Here is a 22,558-nt window from a genome sequence, read left to right as displayed (position 1 = left end):
GCTTACCCTGACGGGCCGGGAGCCAAAGTTTTCCAACCCCTGAAATATAGGGTCGGCTTATGAAAGGGTCATATGGTTTTTGCTATTTCTACCTATCCATTTTTGGGGGGGGTCGGCTTATAAACGAACGGGCTAATGAATGAGTATATACGGTAACTACAATCTGAAGGTTGCTACATAATGAGTATCACAGGTCACTTTCTTGTGGTTAGGTATCCACAGCCCAAGAGCCCAGATGGCAAACTCGCCCTTGTTTGTAAGGGAGACAGGGTAGGTGAGGTAATATCTTTTATTAGACCAACTTCTGTTGGTGGAAGCTTTTGAGCTACACAGTGCTTCCTTACCCAGACCTGAAGAAGAGTGGAGTGTTTGATCTACGTTTATAAACCTATGTGCTGAAGACCAGGGCCACGGATCTTCACATGCTTAACTTTAGCCAATTTGAAAAGACTGCTTATAGACATTTGCAAGATTGCAGCCTAGGACTGAATATGTATGGAGATAAGGCAGGAAAGCCTGGTAAGGATAGCTCCACCTTACAGGCAGAACAGGAGGTTACATATAACAAAACTTTTAGTGATTACCAGGCTAAAAAGTGAGATTTTTCAGCAAGCCTTAGGCAAGAAAATCTAAGCAACTTGGTGAAAATGCTTGCCAATACTGTGGTTAGCATTATAAAAAACAAAACAAACAGGACAATAAACACCAAAAACTTGAAACTAACAAAATGTGTGCTAAACTTAAACCAAATCAACTTTTTCTGCAGCATGCTTTCCTCTATTCTTTTATTATGCCTAATTTAGGTCCCAGTTTCTGCTGTCAGAGCTGCAATTCAATGGCATTATTTGTGTGTGTAAAATTACTCATGTGCATAAGTGTTTGCAGGATCTGAACCCAAGAGTAAACTCCTTAGGACAGAAATTTGTCTTCCTAGGTCTGTAGAGGATCAGGCACATTTACGGTGTTAAAACAATACTGCTCTATGTATTCTATAGATAACTAGATTGCTAGTCTTCATTTTTTAAATTCTGATGTTTCTTGGTAGTAAATAAATGCATTTCAAAAGTTACATATGCTGGTAAAAGCATACATTTTCCCCACTTGACACAAAGATGACACTTTAAACTCTGAAAATTTGCACTTACCAGATGAGACCCCACTGTAGGACTGTCATACCAAAACTTCTTTCTTTTCAAAAAAGAAAAGAAAAAAATTACTTTTTAAAAACTGTAAAGAAATATTAGGCATACATGTGTATGAAAGTGCCATTCTACTCTGAAAAAACACCTTCATAAGTAAAATGGCATTAAAGGAATCTTAGTTTCTCAATGACATTGCATCAAATGTGGTCAGCGTACAAACTGTTTTACTTTAGTAAGCCCTGGTCTACACTACAGGGTTAAGTTGAAATTAGCCGCATTAGGTCAATTTTATAATGAATGTGTCTACACAAGCAACCCCGTTCCATGACCTAAAGGGCTCTTAAAATCAACTTCTGTACTGGCGAGGGGAGCAGCGCTAAAATCGACCTTGCTGGATCAAATCTGGGGTAGTGCAGACGCAATTCAATGTCATTGGCCTCCGGGAGCTATCCCAGAGTGCTCCAATGTGACCACTCTGGACAGCACTTTCAACTCTGATGCACTAGCCAGGTACACAGTAAAAGCCCCAGGAAATTTTGAATTTAATTTCCTGTTCGGTCAGCGCCGTGAGCTCAGCAGCACAGGTGACCATGCAGTCCCCCCAGAATCGCAAATGAGCTCCAGCATGGACCGAACGGAAGACACTGGATCTGATTGCCGTATGGGGAGAAGAATCTCTGCAGGCAGAACACCGATGAAACAGAAGAAATGCTAATATATATGCCAAAATCGCACAGGGCATGATGGACCGAGGCTACAACAGGGACACACACAGCAATGCCGTGTGAAATTTAAGGAGCTCAGGCAAGCCTATCAAAAGACAAAGGAGGCAAACGGTCTATGATCAGCTGCATGGCATTCTAGGGGGGGACCCTACCACTAACCCACCACTGTCCGTGGAGACCTGTAAAGGGGGAGTCTCGTGCAACAGGGAGGAGGATTTTGTGGATGAGGAAGAGGAGAAGGAGAATGCGCAGCGGGCAAGCGGTGAATCCGTTCTACCCGGCAGCCAGGGCCTTTTCATCACCCTGGAGCCAAAACCCTCTCAAGGCGGGATCTCCAACCCTGAAGGCGGAAAAGTAACCTCTGGTGAGTGCACATTTGTAACTACAGTACAGGGTTTAAAAGCAAGTGTTTAATGTTTGATTTGCCCATAAGACTTGGGATGCATTCATAGCCAGTACAGCTACTGGAAAAGTCTGTTAACGTGTCTGGGGATGGAGTGGGAATCCTCCAGGGACATCTCCATGAAGCTCTTCTGGAGGTACTCTGAAAGCCTTTGCAGAAGGTTTCTGGGGAGGGCTGCCTTATTTCATCCTCCATGGTAGGACGCTTTACCACACCAAGCCAGTAGCAAGTAGTCTGGAATCATTGCAGCACAAAGCATGGCAGCGAATGGTCCTGGATTTTGGTCGCATTCAAGCAACATTCGGTCTATACCTTTCTGTGTTAGCCTCAGGAGAGTGATATCATTCATGGTCACCTGGTTGAAATAGGGGAATTTTTGTAAGGGAACAGTAAAAGGACACCGGTCATGCTGGGCTGTTTGCTGAGAATAGCCATGCAGCGGGGGGAGGGGTGAAGGGATCAACCCAGAGAATAGCTACACGGTGGGGTCGGGGGAGGTGTGTGCTGCACATCCACCTTAAAACCGCAGACCCTCCTTTTAAATGGCAAACCCAACCAGCATTGCTTGCTATGGGAAAAGAGGCCGCTGCACTTTGAAACCATTCCCACATGTTATGAAGGCGTTAGAAGCCAACTTCGCGTACCCTTTGGCTTACCATGGCTGCCTGGAAACCGAATTCTGTTGCCCAGTCGTGTGTGATGTGTCACCATACCAGCAGGTGCTCAATATAAAAGGCAAAATGCGACCTTGTACCTAAAGCACGTGTGGTCTGCTGTCTTGATTCACTGTGAAAGAGTCTCCCTTTTGTTCTCAGAAATGTATCATCTTAAATTTTACTCTCCCTTTTTATCCCCATGCAGGTGGAAATATTTCTATGCTCCCCCTATCATCTCCATCCCTGAGGTTATTGCAGATTAGAAGGCAAAAAAAACACACTCTCAAGGACATGTTTTCCAAGCTCATGCAGTCCTCCCGCACTGATAGGACACAGCTGAATGCATGGAGGGATTCAGTGGCAGAGTCCAGGAAAGCATTAAGTGACCATGATGAGAAGAGGCAGGATGCGATGCTGAGGCTAATGGGGGAGCAAATGGACATGCTCAGGCGTCTGGTGGAGCTGCAGGAAAGCCAACAAGAGCACAGACCGCCGCTGCATCCACTGTATAACTGCCTGACCTCCTCCCCAAGTACCAGATCCTCCTCACCCAGACACCCAAGAACGTGGCGGGGGGGCCCCTCTGGGCACCCAACCACTCCACTCCAGAGGATGGCCCAAGCAACAGAAGGCTGTCATTCAAACAGTTTTGTAGTGTGGCTACAATAAGCAATGTGGCCTTGTCCTTCCCACCCCACCCCACCTGGGCTACCTTGTCAGTTATCTCACTTAAAAAAAAAAAATTAATAAAGAATGCATGGTTTGAAAACAATAGTGACTTTATTTCCTTTGCCAGCTGTGATCGAAGGGGGGGGAGGGTGTTTGGCTTACAGGGGATTAAAATCAACAAAGGGGGTGGGTTTGCATCAAGGAGAAACACACACAACTCTCACACGGTAGCCTGGCCAGTCATGAAACTAGTTTTTAAAGCCTCTCTGATGTGCAGCACGCCCTGCTGTGCTCTTCTAATCGCCCTGGCTCTCAAAATCAGCCACCAGGCGATTTGCCTCAATCTCCCACCCCACTATAAACGTCTCCCCCTTACTCTCACAGATATTATGGAGCATGCAGCAATAACAATGGGAATATTGGTTGCACTGAGGGCGAACCTAGTCAGCAAACAGCACCAGCGAGCTTTTAAACGTCCAAAGGCACATTCTACCACCATTCTGCACTTGCTCAGCTTATAGTTGAACTGCTTCTTACTACTGTCCAGGCTGCCTGTGTATGGCTTCATGAGCCATGGGAGCAAGGGGTAGGGTGGGTCTGCAAGTATAACTATTGGCATTTCAACACCCCCCACAGTAATTTTCTGGTTTGGGAATTAAGTCCCTTCTTGCAGCTGTTCAAACAGCCTGGAGTTCCTAAAGATGCGAGCGTCATGCACTTTTCCTGGCCATCCCACACTGATGTCGGTGAAACGTCCCTTGTGATCCACCAGTGCTTGCAGCACCATTGAGAAGTACCCCTTGCGGTTTATGTACTGGTTGGCAAGGTGGTCCAGTGCCAAGATAGACGGAACATACCGTATATTCCTATCGCCCCACCACAGTTAGGGAATCCCATTTCAGCAAAGCCATCCACTATGACCTGCACATTTCCCAGAGTCACTACTCTTGATAGCAGAACATCAGTAATTGCATTGGCTTCTTGAATCACAGCAGTCCCCACAGTAGACTTGCCCACTCCAAATTGATTCCTGACTGACCGGTAGCAGTCAGGCGTTGCAAGCTTCCACAGGGCTATTGCCACTCGCTTCTCAACTGTCAGGGCAGCTCTCATCTTGGTATTCCTGGACTTCAGAAAGCGGGAAAGCAACTCACAGAGTTCCAGGAAAGTGGCCTTACTCATGCAAAAGTTTTGCAGCCACTGGGAATCATCCCAGACCTGCAACACTATGCGGTCCCATCAGTCTGTGCTTGTTTGCCGGGCCCAGAATCAGCATTCCACTGTATCAACCAGCCCCACTGCCGCCATGATGTCCCAATTGCCACATCCCGTGCTTTCAGGAACATCTGTGTCCATGTCCTCATCACAGTCATCCTCATGTTGCTGTCTCTTAGCCAGGTTCTGCACATACTGCAGTATAATGCGCAATGTGTTTACAATACTCAAAACAGCGGCGGTGAGCTGAGCGGGCTCCATGCTTACCATGCTATGGAATCTGCATGGGTAACCCAGGAAAAAAAGGTGTGAAATGATTGTCTGCAGTTGCTTTCACGGATGGAGGGAGGGGAGACTGAGGACATGTACCCAAAACCACCCACGACAATGTTCTTGCCCCATCAGGCACTGGGAGCTTAACCAGAATTCCAATGGGCAGCAGAGACTGCGAGAACTGTGGGATAGTTGCCCAAAGTGCACCGCTCCATAGGGTGACCAGACAGCAAGTGTGAAAAATCAGGACAGGGGGTGGGGGAATAATTGGAGCCTATATAAGAAAAAGACCCCAAAATTGTGACTGTCCCATCTGGTCATTCTATCGCTCCGTGAGTCAATGCTAGCCATGGCAGTGAGGACGACTTAATGCGCTTAGTGGGGACATACAGAGTCAACTGTATAAAATTGAATTCTAAAGATTGACTTCTATAAAATTGACCTAATTTCGTAGTGTAGACATACCCTTAGTGAAGTAAGCAAATAGCAACACTATGTAGAGAACCCATGGGGGAGGGGGAGGAGAGGAGAACAGAAGGAAATACAAATACATTTAATCTGGGACCACAATTATTAAAATGTCTTATTCTGACTACTGCAGGATCATTAGATTTAAGGTGGTTTGACTTACTTCCATATGCATTTCCATGCATTTGGTTTGGGCATAATTACAAAACATCCCTATAATATATTCTGTCCTAAATTACCAATCCCCTCAATCTTTACTCCACTTTAGTATAATTTTTGTCTGAGAATACTGATAGTTTGGGAGTTTAGCAGTATGCATACTGTAGATTAAGTCAATTTTACTGCAAATACCTAGGGCTAGGAGGTAGGGGGCAGCGTGCTCAAGCCAGAACACTCTGCACGAGGAAGATTTTCTTTTAAGTCTCATTGCAAAACGGCTCAAGTGTAAACAACATAAAGCAGGAGAGGGGAGCTAATTAACCAAGACGCGTTCCTCCACACAGCTGGAAGGGGGCGCCCGTGTAGACACAAGCGCTCAGCCACAGAATTGGAGGCTGCTGGTGCTGCAAACCGTGGCAGCAGTTTTCAGGGCAAGGCAGGCGCTCCCCAGCAGCGGGGAGGTTGCTGCCCGGGGAGGCCCGTGCTCCGCGGCCTTGGGAGAAGGGAGCTCCCGGGGGGTGGCCAGCCCGGCCCGGGCACTTACTTGGTTTTCGAGGCGAATTTCTTGAGCAGGTTCTTGGAGCCGCAGAGGGCGGCGGACCCGTGCAGGGCCCGGCCCCCGGGGCCGCCCGGGAGCAGAGCGCCCGCGCCGGCCTCAGCTCCGCCGCCGCCGCTCGCAGCGCTCCGCCGCTCGGCCCCGCCGGGTGCGATCGCTCGGAGCTGGCGCCATCGGGGCCCCGGGCCGGCCCGCGAGCCCCACATGCTGCCGCGCGCCGCTCGGGGCCCGGGGGAGGGAGCAGCAGCCGGGCCTCCCTGCGCCGCGCCGCGCCCCTAGCGGGCATGGGCGGCACCGCACCGGCCCTGCCCCTGAGCCGCTGGAGGCGGGAGCTGCGCGCTCCCCCGCGTTAGTGAGGCGCTTGTCGCTTAGGCCACCTTCTGCCGCTGCAGGAGACTCAGCTGCACTCGCCCAGGAGAGGCGCCGCCGCCCTCCCATGCACTAATAACAGGGCCCGTAGTGCGGGACATGCCTCTCCTCGCAGGAGCCCTCGGCCCCAGCCGGGTCCCGAGTTCCCCCAGCGGGCCTGGCCTCTTTCCCAGCTACCTCCCACCCCTCAGAAAGGGCCGCGGGACTGGCGGGCTCAGCCCATGCTCCACTTTGGCCAAGTCAGTAGCGTTCGAAACAAAAGATGACCCTGGAGAGAGCTGGACTGCTGAGCAAGCTGTTCACTGATCACACTGCACTGAATTCCACCCCAGAGCTGGCTGCCTTTCTGTAGGCGATGGAGGACTCATCATTTCATTGTATCTAATTAGATTTATAAAGTGCTAAAAAGTGTACCTGTCCATCTGTCCCTTTCCCTACACACACACATGCATGGGACTAAAGGGGGGTCAGGTGGCATCAGGTGCCCCTTATTCCCTTGTGCAGGCACTCTGTTGGTCAGGGACAGGAGGCACTGAAGGTCTGCTACTCCTCCACTGCTGTGCTGATGATGGACAGGGAGGCATGTGAAATAATAATGCCTTTCCTGGACTTCCCTAAAGGCATCAACCAGGGGAGCTCAGCTAATGCAGAGAGGAAACAATGTTACTGTAGCAAGGGAGAAATTGGTTGGGAAGAAGCCTCGCCTTTGTCATAGCTCCTGTGTGCTGCTCCTGGGGTGGCACATCACAAGTGCTGTCTCTTATTATGACCTACAGGCAACATTCAGTCTGGCCCTTTATTAAACACATATTGTCTACATTTTGCTTTAGAGTGTAGTTTGTCTTGTAAAAGGCACTAGAATACAGTGACACTTTATTGAAGTTCTCATTTCTCACGCTGTAGAACAACTTTAAGGATGCAATCAAAATAAAGCACACACCCAAAGCTAGACTCAGCCTGTGCCTACTTCTGAATTACTCATTTTTGCTTTAGGGCTCAGGATGAAATACTCCATAATTTTTCAGGCAGAATTTCTGTTGTGATTAAGTCAAAATAAATGTAAACGAAACGTTACTTCTACATCGTGTCTATGTGACAGATTTGAAATAATTACATAGAGTAAATAGGTGTCAAATGACAGTTTATTCTTGTTATCATTAAAGTTTTGCCAAATGCAAATCACTCTGGGGAATCACTTCATTAGGGATAGGGAGACCATTAAGAGCAGCCAATATGCTTTCAACCATATTCTTCATCACGAGACAATGAGAATTTGTAGTAGAACATCCAATGTGAGGAGTTATAATAATGTTCTTTAATTTTAACAAAGGATGGTGCCTGGAGGTGGGGCAGAAAAAACAATAGAAAAAGTAGAGATGAGGTTCAGAGCTATTTTATTGGTTCATTTTATTATAAAGATCTGAGGGGAAACGAGTGTTAATAGGTATTTGAAATAATTGCTTGAGTCAAGCATATACAGATTGGAATTAAAGCTGCTGCATGCAGTTTTTATGCAGCAAAATTCCCAAAGAAGTCAGTGTGAGTTTTATTTGTCTAAGGACTGCATGACTGGGCTCTAAGGGCTCTGTCCTGCTTAATATTTACACACCTGAGTAGTCCCATTGATTTCAGTGGGAATATATATACATAAAACGTAATGCAACTATTCTCATTCATATATTCACATACACGCACTTAGTTTAAGCTATGTGTACACACACACACACTCTTTTATATTTAACTTTTAACCATGTTTTACCTTGGCAGAGGTTCAGGGTATGTCACATCTAAAGCAGTAGCCTTAATAACCCCATTTTGAAGTGCTTCCACCAATGCATCTTGATCAACCACTGAACCTGGGTTAGAACAACAATATTATTATTGCCATCCCCACTAAATCAAGAAAAACTTACCTCTGTGCTATAATTTTAAAATGAAAATGGATTTCCAACTCTTTAAACATGAGTGCTGATGTTTAACGGCAAATTTACAAGCAAGGGTTTTATTATAAATATTACTGATCTAGATTTTTAAAATGTGCATTGTATGGATGCTATAGTCAAAGTTTTGCCTGTTTGATGAATTTGGTGCCAGAATGCTAGGCAATCTACATGGGCTATAGTAGGGGTGGCCAACCTGAGCCTGAGAAGGAGCCAGAATTTAACAATGTACATTGCCAGAGAGCCACAGTAATACGTCAGCAGCCCCCCAACAGCTCCCCCCACCCTGCTCCTAGCCCTCCCACCCACCAGCAGCCCCATCGATCAGCGCCTCCCCCGCCCTCCCCGCACCTCCCGATCAGCTGTTTTGTGGCATGCAGGAGGCTCTGGGGGCTAGGGAGGAGAAGTGAGGGCATAGCAGGCTCAGGGGAGGGGGCAGGAATGGGTGGAGCGGGGGCAGGGTCTGTGGTAGAGCCAGGAGTTGAGCAGTGAGCATTCCCTGGCACACTGGAAAGTTGGCGCCTGTAGCTCAAGCCCCAGATTTGGTGCCTATACAAGGAGCCACATACTAACTTCTGAAGAGCTGCATGTGGCTCCGGCAGGACCGGCTCCAGGCACCAGCTAAGGAAGCAGGTGCTTGGGGTGGCCAGTACAAAGGGGCAGCACTCCGTCCGCTATTGTGGCGGCATGTCCGGGTCTTCGGCGGGAATTCGGTGGCGGGGCCCTCAGTCCCTCCATTCCTCTTCAAGCTGCCGCTGAAGTGCCGCCGAAGAGTAAGAGAGGGAGTGAAAGACCCGCCGCCGAACTGCTGCCGAAGAATGGAGCGGCACAATTGAGCTGCCGCCAAAGTGCCGCAGATCGGCTTTTTTTTTTTTTTTTTTTGCTGCTTGGGGCGGCAGAAAACCTGGAGCCGGCCCTGGGCTCCGGAGCCATAGGTTGGCTACCCCTGGGCTATAGGTTGGCTACCCCTGGGCTATAGGCAATTTTTTTTTAAACTTCCTGCCTTTAGAAGAGTAGGTTGTGAGGGGTCAACTTTTTTATGTTTGTGTAAAGGCAACAGGAGAGTTTAATCTCTGTTTAATCCTAAACTCACAGGAGACAATCTCCTGCTATTGTCCTCAGTTTAACAGAGCACTTGAGTACCTGCAGAACTTTAGACACTTGAGTTAATCCCACACCTGTTCAGCAAAGCATTTACACATGTACTTAATTTTAAGCACGTGAGTGTCCATTGAAGTTTAATAGTTTAAAAGTTTAAGCACATTTTTAAAGTTATGCATGTGCTTAAGTGTTTTGCTGAATCAGGTCCCAGGGGCGGCTCTACAAATTTGGCCGCCCCAAGCAGTCATGCACGGGAGGCGCCCCCGAGCCGCGGGAGTAGCGGACCTCCCGCGGGCATGACTGCGGAGGGTCCGCTGGTCGCGCGGCTTGGCTGGACCTCCCGCAGCTGCGGGCGGTTCGCTGGTCCAGCGGCTCCGGTTGAGCTGCCGCAGTCATGCCTGCGGGAGGTCCAGCCGAGCCGCGGGACCAGCGAACCGTCCGCAGTCATGCCTGCGGGAGGTCCACTGGAGCCGCCGGCCGAGCGTCCCCTCCGCAGTCATGCCTGCGGCAGGTCCGCTGCTCCCGGGGCTCCGGTGGACCTCCCGCAGGCATGACTGCGGCAGGTCCGCCGGCCCAGCCTGCCGCCCCCCCGGGAAAGGGCCGCCCCAGGCGGGTGCTTGCCCTGCTGGGCTCTGGAGCCGGCCCTGTCAGGTCCACAGACATTTAGAATCTTGACAACCCTGCTATCACAGTTCCCACAGAAAATTTCAGTGTAGGCACTAGTATCAGGAGTTGATTTTTTTCCCAGAGACCCTTGCACTGAAGGTAAATTGCATTGTGGTTGGTAAGCAGTCATTCTGTACCCTACCTCTGCTGATTTTAATGAGAGTAGCAGTGGGTTTCATCAGTTCTAACTCCTTCTTCCCAAACAGTTTGTCTGTCTGAGGTGTCAGCTTCACAACCTGCATCACAAAATCTGACTGCTGGAGCAAGTCTTCTATCTTTTTACAATAAATGGCACCAACAGCCCGTTCCTCTTCCTCTTTTCTGAAGGAAAACAAAGTTCAACTGCTCTTGTAAGCAGAAAATATTGGAGGTTCAAATCTCTATTACAGAAATGGATTTCACCTTCTCACTCCCCTGCTGCCCCATCTGTGAGATTCAGTTGGCTAGTTACTTGTTTGCAGTTCAGTGTATGACCATGCAGGAGCCCTGTATTTGCAAGAGTATCTGCTTCCCAGGAGGAAGCATCAGGTACACCATGCAGAGATGATTACTTTGGCATCCACTGCAGAGTGGAATGTCAAGTCTGCAAGAGTCTTCCTGCTAGCCTATTTAGGGAACAGCATTGCTGCCTGTTTTGGAGGAGACTGTTTACTTTCCTTCTTACATCAAGATGGAAATAGGGACAGCTGCCATTAAAATAACAGGAGGGAAAGAGGTTCAGGCATATAACACAGGAAACAATGGCACAGAAAGAAGAACTGAGGGAAACCTATTGGAGGGCTCCTTAATGAGAAAGCTGGTGTCATGAAGCAGAACAATGCAGGCTCAAGTGCCAAAGGAGTCAGGGGAGCAAGAGCAGAGAGAACGAATATAAATGAGAGCAAATATTAAATATATTTATTGAACTGTCTTTCCTCCTATTGGGATGTTCTGTAACTAAACTCAGTTACAAATATCTCTTAAGGCTCCTTCTGCATTTGTCAATCAGTGGAATTTGTGCTTGATCCATAGCAAGTGATGCTGTTCTCAGACCATCAGTAGCTGGTCTGTCTGAGGTCCTATGGCCCAATCTTCTTGGTAAAGTTTCTCAGCTAGGATATATTTACTATATGTTTGTATAGGACCTAGCCCAATGGGGCCACAATATTAAAATGTAAAAGTAATGATGTTGATGATCATGCTTTCTGGTCCTAACATGGATTCCCTCCCAACCCTCATGATTTTCACTTGCTTTCTGTGTCTGCAACATGGCAGCAGACATGATGAAAGGAGAGAAATTATTCTTTTATTCTTCTTCTATTATTATAGTGTCGGTCCACAGAGAGCTAACAGTTCATATGGTGCAACTCTCTTTATATTCAGCTGCTTCTAAGAGGTGAAGGAGCCATACTAGCTACTTCTGTTTGGGACCACTGCTACATAATTGCTACAGGAATATTGTTTGATTGGACTATCTTTTATTTCCACTATCTATTAAGATGTGGTCCATACTATCAAAAGTTTGGAGGATGACTACTGATGTATAAGACCACCGGCATGGCAGGCAAATTTCTAATCCTTCCTGCACATTTTTAAACAAACCTCAGAACAGTTCTATGTATTTCATCATTTAAAAATGGAATAGCAATAATAAAAAAGGTACTTAAGGATAAGGCTGCAGGTATCACACCATTATGTTCTTATGCCGCATCCTGAAATTAAGACGAGCTGAATAAACTAATATGACACGTTTGAGACAATGACAGCTACAAGTAATCTTTACAAGCAGTTACAAAATTGATTTTCTAACTGGGATCAGACATACTTTTACCTCTGGATCCTGTTGTGATAAAGAATTTTCATTTCAAAAGCTTTGGCTCTCTTGGCCACCATATACCCAATACTGCCCATTCCAATGATACCAAGAATAGCCCCGGTGACTTCATCTCCCAGCCAGTCAGCAGCAAAATGCTCAGTGTTTGGGGAAACTGCAATCTGACAACCTGAAAAAAGAAAAATAGCACATGAGGAATGGAATGATGCCAGGCATTCAGATACCCATTTGTGATGGAGTCTGCTTACCCTGCACTAGCCCAGACAGGGTTAAGCCCATATTATTAAGAGGGGAAGTCCTGCCTCCCCGGCAGGACTGAGCATGTTCCAGATGCTCTAGCAGTATAAAGGGAGGAAGGAGAAGGACCTGACGGGGAAGCGCCTGACTACACCAGGAATTAGAGCCCCCTTGGGCCCACCTGAACCCTGGTGACGGGAGCAGCCACTGGAGGTGACTGGCCCAGATAACCACAGAGAATCTGATGTCTCATGGGAGTCCCCAATGCAGACACTGGTAGGAAGTGACCCAGGGAGGGTGACACCTGGGAAACCTCAGTGTGTTTTGGTAGGACCTCCCTGTTGAGTCAGTGGCAAGTTGCTATGTGACTGTTAGGGCCCTGGGTTGGGGCTTGGTGGAGTTGGGTGGGCCTGGGCTCCCCTACTGGGGCTGCCACACCCCTTGGTGGGTGCCCTACCCCAATAGACCCTGGCTGCTAGGCCATGCTGCCCGGCACCTAAGGGCTGCTCCATAGATCCTGCTGCTAGGCCGTGCTGCCCTGCACCTAGGGGTGTAAACTGTCACACTGTCTCTTTCCTTTGGCTCACAAGTCAGCATGGCAATGGAGCGCCAATAATTACTTTTAATCAAACACATGATGGGTAATGTTGACATTGGCAACCAGAGCTCTTGATTTGATTTTTTTTGCTCATAGCAGTAAAAGTCTCCTTTCACCCTCCCTTCTCCCCGCCCCCAACACCCTTTGGGGGAGAGTGGGGAGTGAGATGAGACTCTTAACCTCAATTTTATTTCCATCACAAACCTGCTCTTGTCATCTTTGGCTCTGGAAGCGGTAGAAATTGTCAGCTCTTCAACCAGTATCTGAGCTGTCCATCTTGGGGTGGCTAGTCATTAGGAGCTAATGGCACTAAGTCCCACCAACAGTGCCATAGCTGTGTCACCTACACTGTAGACTCTGGATAATGTAGCTGATGCACTACAGATTGCAGTACCATCACCAGGTGACTTTCAGTGGAGCCTGATCTACTCCAGCCCCAGGAGGCTGCAGGACACCTGGCTGCCATTGTGTCTCCTGCACATATGTTGCAGGCAGAGAGACGAGGCACAGAAGTATGAATAAAGGTTTTTATGGGGCTAATTCACAGCCTCAAAAAGGCAAAGCACAGGGCTCCCTCTTGTTGGGCCTGGAAAAGGAGGGGCAGAGGGAACAAGTAGTATGGGGTGGTGGTTATGAGCTGGGGTCAGGGCCGGCTCCAGCTTTTTTGCCGCCCCAAGCAGTGAAGCAAAACAAAAAAGATTGTCAGCACTTTGGCGGCAGCTCAGTCGCGCCGCTTCATTCCTCTGTGGCAATTCAGCGGCGGGTCCTTCTTTCCCTCTCTTCCACTTCAACGGCAGCTCAAAGAGGAAGAGGGACTGAGGGATCTGCTGCCAAATTACAGCCGAAGACCCCGACGTGCCACTCCTTTCCATTGGCTGCCCCAAGCATCTGCTTCCTTTGCTGGTGCCAGCCCTGGCTGGGGAAGGGGAGGGAAGCTCTAAAACTAGAGGTATCTGGGGAGGCATATCTATTTACTGACATTTTTGTTTGGACATTATATGTGCCCTCTGGGCAAGCTAATGTTACCATGAGACCTTATTGTCACCTTTTCCCATTCCTTGATTTTGTGTATTTATATTTTTAGCTATGCATCCACATACATTTTAACATAGCATATTTTGAAATGCTGATCCTGAAAAAAATTAAATGGTTACCTTCCGCTAGTCTCCTGGCAGATGCCAACATTAAAGCCATCCCCAGATCTGCAGTGGCATTGCAAACAGCAAAGGGAGTGTTGGCAACTTTCACTCCAAAGCTGGAGGAGATCAGTTTCAAGTCCAAATGATCCACTCCTGCCCCAGAGGTTGCAATCACCTTTAAGTTAGGCAGACTATGGAGAAGCTCCTGGTTAGCAGCTGGTTTGCTCCACCACATATAAATAGCTTTGATCTTTTCACTAAAACGGTTTTTGTTTTCAAGAAATTCCTTCATGGTGATAAGGTTAAAATGTTTCTTCAGAAACTCGACATGATCCTCATATGCTCCGTATGTCCCTCCTATAGTGTTTATCAACACATAAGGCAGCTCTTGCTTTTCCATGCCCTACAAAAGGAAACAAAACCAAAGTGTTTCCCTGAGCAACATTTCTCCATCCCCACACATTTTAAACAACAGTCCAGCAGGGCTTTACTTCACTTGCCCTGTTACGACAGAAAGAGACAGTAAACTCATGTCCAAAGTTTCCCTGTCTTATTTATTTTGAAAAACTGTTGCTGCACTATTCAGAGGATAGTCCAGTTTGGAAGCAATTGTTACTTTGGCAAGAAAGCATTGTTGTTATAGCATGGCATATGTGATGAGTTGGATCACAGAAACCCCCTGGGAGCTGCCACCTGATGTGCCCAGACTACTTCTGCCCCTGCTTTCCTGCTCTGGCAGCTTATGACGTCAGTGCCCTGCCTGGCTTGAGCCAGACTCGCTAGCCTGCTGCAAACCCAGACCCAGGTCTGAATCACTGTATAAAGCTTTCTAGGGCTTCTCACACACTGGTACCTAAACCCAAGGGATAAAATCCTGGCTCCATTTAAGTCAGTGGGAATTTTGCCACTGATTTCAATGTGGTCAGGATTTCACTCATGATATATTTGCACTGATGTAATAAACAAATAAAACAGAGTAGAATACACTTTGAAGTAGTACATAGCTGAATTATTTAGATTGTGCATACATACTAAGACAATATAGGTTCAGAGCAGATTGAAAACAGGCCGAAGTAGTCTTTGATGCTATATGGTAAGGAATACACTATAGAGTTTTTATGAAAGTATAGTAGCATGAAAAAAAGAGCTTCTTTCTGTGTGATGTAAACCATGATCTGTACTGTAAGCAAAAAATCTGATGAATGAAAACCATTGGTCTAGCATAGGAGTTTGCTCTGATGTCCAATAGTTAAAATATACATTTTTAGCTAAGAGTATTTGTGACAAGATCCCCAGTGTACAAGCTGGAACTGGGGTACCACTGTGCTCCCTTAACTCTCTAGCCTGGGCTGTTTCTCCCAATGCTTTGCTAGTGACAAGCAGCAAACCCCTCCAGGTGCTGTTATCACTCAGCACAACAGCACGTGGAGCCACATACCCAGCTAAATTGCATGAATGCTCCCAGAGCCACTCATGAAATCACACAGAGGAAGGCACCAATATATCTCTCCCAAACCCCCAACCTTGCACCTCAGACTATACCCTTTTGTCCTGGTCAGAAGCCTGACCAGTATAAGTTTATAACCCAGTCCGCCCCTTCCTCGATGTGGAGAAGACACACACAGGCCTTTCTAACCTGAATTGAGATTTCCCAAACACTTCAACCAAAGCACACAGTTTTAGGTAAAACATAAAACAGATTTATTAACTACAGATAGATTTTAAGTGGTAGACATAAAAGGTCAGAGATCGTTACCAAAGAAAATAAAAGGTAAGAGCACAGTCTAAATCTTAAACCTTGTTACACTAGGCAGTATTTAAATCTAGAGTTTTCTCTCCCCACTGGATATTTCAGTTCTTAATACACAGGCTTCCCCTTTTAAGCCTGGGACCAGTCTCCTCAGTTGAAGTCTTTGTCTTCCCAGCATTTTGTTGCTTCCAGCGTAGGTGGGGGAGGAGAAAAGCCCTAGCATGATGCCACTGTCCCCTATTTTATATCCTCAATCCGTGTGCCTGGAAGACACTGGCCCAGGCATGCCTGGTGAGCCTTGGTGAATCTCAGAGTTGAGCAGTCCCCATTGTGTGGTGCTTGTACAACTGTCATTGAATTGTAAATCCCTTTTTTTACTATTCCCCTGCTGGTCAATGGCCGGTGATGATCATTCAACACCCGCCCAAGTGTTGGTTACATCCTTTGTCATTGTTGCTGCAGAATTAGCATTAGAGACTCTCAGATTTACAACACATCTCAGTAACAACCATACAGCAAAATCTCATAACTTCATACACACTAATGATATACCGTACATATTTGGATAGAACAATGGATTTCAGCAGCTCATGATTTCTCATATGAACATGGCATTCATGTAAGAACACGGCATGCTTTATATGAAATATATCATAATTATCTGGGGTGAATATGGGGGTCCAGGGAGCTGCTTTGAGGTACAGAGTGCCAAAGTACTCAAAACAAGTTGTTGGAGTTTTTCTGTTTTTACAAAAGCTGGAATCCTATTGCCCAGATTTATCCGCCGGAGGCAGAGTGTCAGATCTTGTGGTGAAAGAACCAGAAGTATGCTACCCCCAGTTACACAGGCCTTAACCCAACATTTATTTATCTTTGTGTATATTCAGGAAGAGTGATATAAAGAGGGTTTAATTCTATTGGTGGTTCAGAGTTTTCTGTGTTTTCATAGAGGTTTCTTTATTTCCAAAGATTCTTTAGGTTAATTCTTAGTTTCTTATTTTGTCTGAGCAATTTAATAAAAATCTTATGCATATGTGGAAAAATCAGGATGGTAAATTTATGAGTACATTTGGTATTCCAAACATGGTGGAAATTTCATCTTGAAGAGGACTCTTCTTCCTGTTGCTGATAATTAGCCTGCCTGAGTAAGTCCTGGTTGAATGGATTAAGTCTGGATGCATTTTTGAGGTTTGAAGGGACTTGAACTGTAAGATATTTTATTCATCCTGGAACTTATTTAAATGAAGACTTCTTGTGTGGCTCCCTTACACAGCAGGACATCAGAGGTTTCGGAGATCTTAATTTGTAACCAGATAGCCTACTACAGGGGTAGGCAACCTATGGCACGCGTTCCAAAGGTGGCACACAAGCTGATTTTCAGTGGCACTCACACTGCCTGGGTCCTAGCCACTGGTCCGGGGGGCTCTGCATTTTAATTTAATTTTAAATGAAGCTTCTTAAACATTTAAAAACTCTTATTTATTTTACATACAACAATAGTTTAGTTATATATTATAGACTTATAGAAAGAGACCTTCTAAAAACGTTAAAATGTATTACTGGAACGCGAAACCTTAAATTAGAGTGAATAAATAAAGACTCGGCACACCACTTCTGAAAGGTTGCCGACCCCTGGTTTACTATACTGTTGCAAGTGTCTAATAAAGCAAGTGCGGACTCAATGACTTGAGTACAAAAAAAGTCAGCAAATTGGCTGCATATAGCACAGGGGTCATATATATATATAACTAAACCAGGGATTGGCAACCTTTGGCCTGCAGCCCGCCAGGCCGGGCCGGTTTGTTTACCTGCCGCATCCGCAGGTTCGGCCGATTGTGGCTCTCACTGGCCGCAGTTCGCTGCTCCAGGCCAATGAGGGCTGCAGGAAGTGGCAGCCAGCACATCCCTCGACCTGCGCTGCTTCCCGCAGCCCCCATTGGCCTGGAATGGTGAACACTGGCCACTGGGAGCCGCAATCGGCCAAACCTACGGACACGGCAGGTAAACAACCTGAACTAAACTATTGTTTTATGTAAAGTAAATAAGGTTTTTAAAAGGTTTAAGAAGCTTCATTTAAAATTAAATTAAAATGCAGAGCCCCCCGGACTGGTGGCCAGGACCCAGGCAGTGTGAGTGCCACTGAAAAATCAGCTTGCGTGCCGCCTTCAGCACGCGTGCCATAGGTTGCCTACCCAATATAGCACAACTTCTTCCTCTATCTTGCCAATCTGTATGCATTTAGTTTGTTTACTGCTTCTAAAAATCTTTGATATTCAATAACAAGAACAAACATCACTAGGGAGAGGAGATATCTCTAGCTATTGTCTATAAACGAGGCAGATGGAGCTGATTTTTTGGGGCTCAGAGTTCTAATCAACATTTTGCCAAGGTCAAATTGATGTAATAACTAAAAAGAAGGCTTATCTATGAAAAGGCTTTTTATGTCTCCATAGATATTATATGGGTGAGGGTTTTGGTGACACTGAATAATGAATTAGATAAAAAACTCTTCTGAGATTACTGGACAATCTGTAGATGAGCACGAAGCCTCTGTCTGTGTTAATTAATTGTGGACAATATTGAATTATGAGAGAGAGCTCTCTAATCCAAGCATGAGGGTATTGGCCAATATTTTCATATCTTTATTAAGTATGGCTATTGGTATGTAGAAGACATGTAATGGAGTGTCTTTTCCTGTTTAATGAGTAAGTATTATTTAGGCCTCAGCTAGGGCGGATTGGAGTCGTTTCTTCTTGCAAACCTTCATAAAACATTTTCTTTAAGAGCTGACATATAAAATTCAGTGCTAAACCCATCAAAGCCAGCTGCATTTCCCCGTTGAAAGGCCTTAATTGCCTCTCTCTTCTATGGAAATACTATTTCTTAAAGTCTCTGAGATTGGCATAATTTGGGAAATTTTATCTCGTGTAATATCAATTTAAAATGGCAATTGAAGTCTCCTGGAGTACATATTTTGATGGCTCTAAAATTTAGATAAGTTTGGATTTGAATAAACTTGTTTTTCCATATTAAAAAACCAGTGCAAAATGACAGACTAGGTGGGGTCTCAACAGGGTCTGGCATATTCACCAGACTTGGAAGTAAGCTAATTAACATATTAGAAAATATTATTTGAGTACCCTATTTAATCTCCCCCAGAGAACATTGTTAGAACTATAAATACACCAACAATCAGCAGCAGTCAATGTTTTCATAGATCCATTTAGCCTGTGTCCAGCTGTGACAAATTACAAAGTGAACAATAAGATATGGAAACCATTTACAGTTGTATCTACATTTAGACAAGAGGATAGAACACTAGACTGGGACTGAGGAGATCTGCATTCTGTTCCTGGTTCTGGCATTGGCTTTCTGGGTGACCTTGGGCAAGTCATTTCTCCTCTCTGTGCCTCAATTTCCCAATCTGTAAAATGGGAGTAATGATTCTGACCTCAATTGTGGAGTGTACTTTGTGATCTACTGATGAAAATGCGATGTAAGAGCTATTATTTATTTGCAAACCAAAATCAAGGCTGAGGTTGAGGTTCAAGTCAAAGGTTTCACACATCTGTAGTAGCAAGTCTTCATTTCTGTAAGGAGAGTTGTAGAATAATGTTCTTTTATAGCTGTGTCCTTTAATATATCTCAGCTAGGGAAACACTTCATTGGGGATAGGGAGACCATTAAGAGCTGCCAGTATATTTGCAACTGCTTCCTCCGTTATCATGCGAGTGGTCTTGTCTGTTTTAATGCCAAGGTGAGGAGTTATAAGAATGTTCTTTAGTTTTAATAATGGATGATCTCTGCAAAAAAAAGGAATAAAAAAAAGCCAGGTGTGGTTAAGATAGCTACTGGCATTATCCTAATTAATAAAGGCCCTGCTTCAGCAAAGCCTTTAAGCATGTTCTTAAATGTATGAACTTGTTTAATCTCATTAATGTTAATGGTATGTAAGTGTCTGCTTAAGAGCTTTGTGAATCGAGTTCAGTTTGTTTTGGGTGCTAACTGAATGGGAATGTTTTAAGATTTTTATATCATTCCTTTGTGGAAGCGCAGAAACTGATTTTCTGCGATAGGCAGCAATCTGTGACACATTGGAGGGAAGGATTAATCCTATGTGATGCCATAGACTTCATCTACATGACTCAGATAGTCGACATCCCTGCCCTTTAGTTTAGTGCTCTAAAAAGTCATATGGGCCAATTCATTCCATGAGGTGTAGTTCTAGCAGCTTTATTTTTTTTAGAAGTTAAAGACCGTGAGACCCGCAAAACATCAGTAAAATAAACAATGTTGTACTGCGGAGACAAGACGTACGGGGAAGTGGAGAAGTGAGGCTGCTGAAGGTAGTCTGAGCAGTGGTGGCTCATCCAGTGTCTACCCATCACCATCATTTCTACTGCCCTGGGACAGGTGTTTTCTCCCTTCAGGTAAAGAGTTTGGAACCACAGCTGGTGCTGCTTCATGCTGTGATTCTGTGGTAGGCATTGGCCAAAGGACTTAGCTTGGCACATGCACTGCCCTCCTGCTATTTACTGCCTTTGGTGTTTGAATTTACCAGACAACTCTGCATTCCGGCCTGTTCCCAATCATAGTGCATAACATGATAGAATGCTAAATTCAGACACAGAGGGCAGCCATCTGTGTCAATCTCCAACCTCTGCCAAATCCCCACCTGCTGTGCCTTTTTGAGTACTTATTTCTTGTTCTGTTATTTTAAATATTTTTTGATAAATACACACGGCTGTGTACCTGGGTAGTGGTTCAGGGTAAGTGACATCCAAAGCTGCAGCCTTGATAACGCCAGTCTGAAGAGCTTCCACCAGTGCCTCTTGGTCTACTACTGGACCTGGGTTGAAATAACAGTGTACTTTCTTAATGCCATGTACAGAAAATGTCAGGATAAAGAGAAACAAAGTATAAAGGGAAAACTTCATTATTTGCTAATTTAGAAAGATATTTTAATATTAAAAATTAAATACAAACAGATTTGCAGCTCAAACACAAGAACTCTTGTTTAAATGGTTAACACAATATTATTTAACATTTATATAATGTTTTTCTTCAGAGTTCTATGGAAACATTAGCCAATCCTCCAAACATCCCAATGAAGTGGGCAAATGTTATTAGTCATTTTACCCAAAACAAACAGTTAAAATTTTCAAAGTGTTAATTTGCTCTTACATTGGGAGACACGTAGAGAGACAAATTTGAAGTATTAATTTTAAACAAAGCAGTGAAATAAGTTTACCATGTAAATGCAGAAGATGAGTGGTGTTATGGTTAAGAGTCATGGACCAGAGTCAGGAAATTCTAAATTCTGGTTACTACAGCAACTGTAACTCTATCCCCATGGCACATACATATATAACAGTTTGTTTTACTGTATATAGTTAACAGTCTATATACATCTATAGTATTACATTGCATAAATTTAAATACTGTAATATATTTCAGAAACTTCAATGTAAAAAGCTGCTAAGGTTTTTAGGTCAGAACACTGTCACCACATCATTTACAATACCCAAGTACTTAAAAGTAAGGAAATGAGTAGATAAGAACATAATAAATTGTATACTGCCCAGTTCATAACTGTTATGTCCTAGGGACAGCCGGTGTAGGAAGCAATCACTTGAGGCCAGAGAGCAGACAGCTAACCAAAACCTCCATTTTATTTACAGAAACAGAGAGCTCACTCAGCCGGTTGAAACCGGCTGAGCTATCCCTTAATAGTCTAACTCAGTTGCCATAGTAACAAAACCCATGACAACCAAATACACAACATATTCCTCCCCCCCTAATAAGAACATCCCCTAAATAAAACACACACTAAACTAGAGAAGGAGGGTAGACTGCCTCCATTCCCGGCTAAACCCTGGGGATTATTTTGCCCCATAACCGTGGGTTCGCCCTAACTAAAGATCCAGCCGATGAGGAGGCCTTCTGTCTCTAGGTGGATTACGGCGAACTTCTGGTGTTGTTGCACCCGAAAGTACTAGGGGCTCAGGGTCCGCAGCACGAATAGGTGAGGAGGTGGTATCAGCTCGTGCTGGGCAAAGGGGTATCTCAGCTGCCGGCAGTAATGGAGGAGAACAGTCAGGAACAGGTGACTCATGATTCGGTGTCTCACCAGGAGGGGTGAAGTCAGACCCCTCAACTGCAGATGGGTCCTGAAGACTGGCATGACCTGGCAACAGCTGATCTACATGTCGCCGCCAGGTAAGATTCTCTGCAGTCCGGACTGTATAGGAAACAGGTCCTGTTTGAGTGATGACTGTGGCCGGGACCCATTTAGCTCTGGAAGTATAATTCCGAGCCAAAACTGGCTGCCCTGGGCTAAAGGTTCGGTCTTTTGCTCTGGGTGCCCGTCTGATGACTTGATATTACTGGTGATGTTGCACAGTTTGTCTGGGTTCAGAAGGTTTCAGCAGATCAAAGCAAGTGCGCAGCTGTCGTCCCATCATTAGAAAGGCTGGGGAAGCCTGGGTCGTAGCATGAGGTGTGTTTCTATAGGAAAGTAAGAAGGTATCCAGACGCTTTTGAATGGAGTGTTGTCCCTTTGCTGATTTCAAAGCGTTTTTCATTGTCTGCACAAATCTTTCAGCTAATCCGTTGGTGGACGGATGATACGGTGCTGACGTGATGTGGTGTATCCCATTTGCCTTCATAAAATTTTGAA

General features: G+C 45.5%; 1 protein-coding gene across 2 annotated transcripts in view; it reads right to left on the bottom strand.

Moving 5' to 3' along the window:
- RBFA (ribosome binding factor A) overlaps positions 1-21,176 on the bottom strand; it is a 30,929-nt gene extending 9,753 nt beyond the window's left edge. Inside the window, exons 1-7 of one of the 2 annotated variants that reach the window (XM_045006174.1) lie at positions 21,131-21,176; positions 20,632-20,728; positions 14,145-14,532; positions 12,153-12,324; positions 10,485-10,663; positions 8,395-8,491; positions 1,146-1,188 (exon numbers count right to left, since the gene is read on the bottom strand). In XM_045006174.1, the coding sequence (XP_044862109.1) occupies positions 1,146-1,188; positions 8,395-8,491; positions 10,485-10,663; positions 12,153-12,324; positions 14,145-14,529 (876 nt within the window). In that variant the 5' untranslated portion in view covers positions 14,530-14,532; positions 20,632-20,728; positions 21,131-21,176. Of the gene's footprint in view, positions 1-1,145; positions 1,189-6,254; positions 6,535-8,394; positions 8,492-10,484; positions 10,664-12,152; positions 12,325-14,144; positions 14,533-20,631; positions 20,729-21,130 lie in introns of those variants that run through there. The other variant, XM_045006176.1, reaches the window with a different exon arrangement.
- Positions 21,177-22,558: the final 1,382 nt, after the last annotated feature.

Source organism: Mauremys mutica, chromosome 2, assembly GCF_020497125.1.
Source record: "Mauremys mutica isolate MM-2020 ecotype Southern chromosome 2, ASM2049712v1, whole genome shotgun sequence".
NCBI lineage: Eukaryota > Metazoa > Chordata > Testudines > Geoemydidae > Mauremys > Mauremys mutica.
The sequence above is the reverse complement of the archived record's forward strand: the minus strand, read 5'-3'. Positions and strand labels throughout refer to the sequence as shown.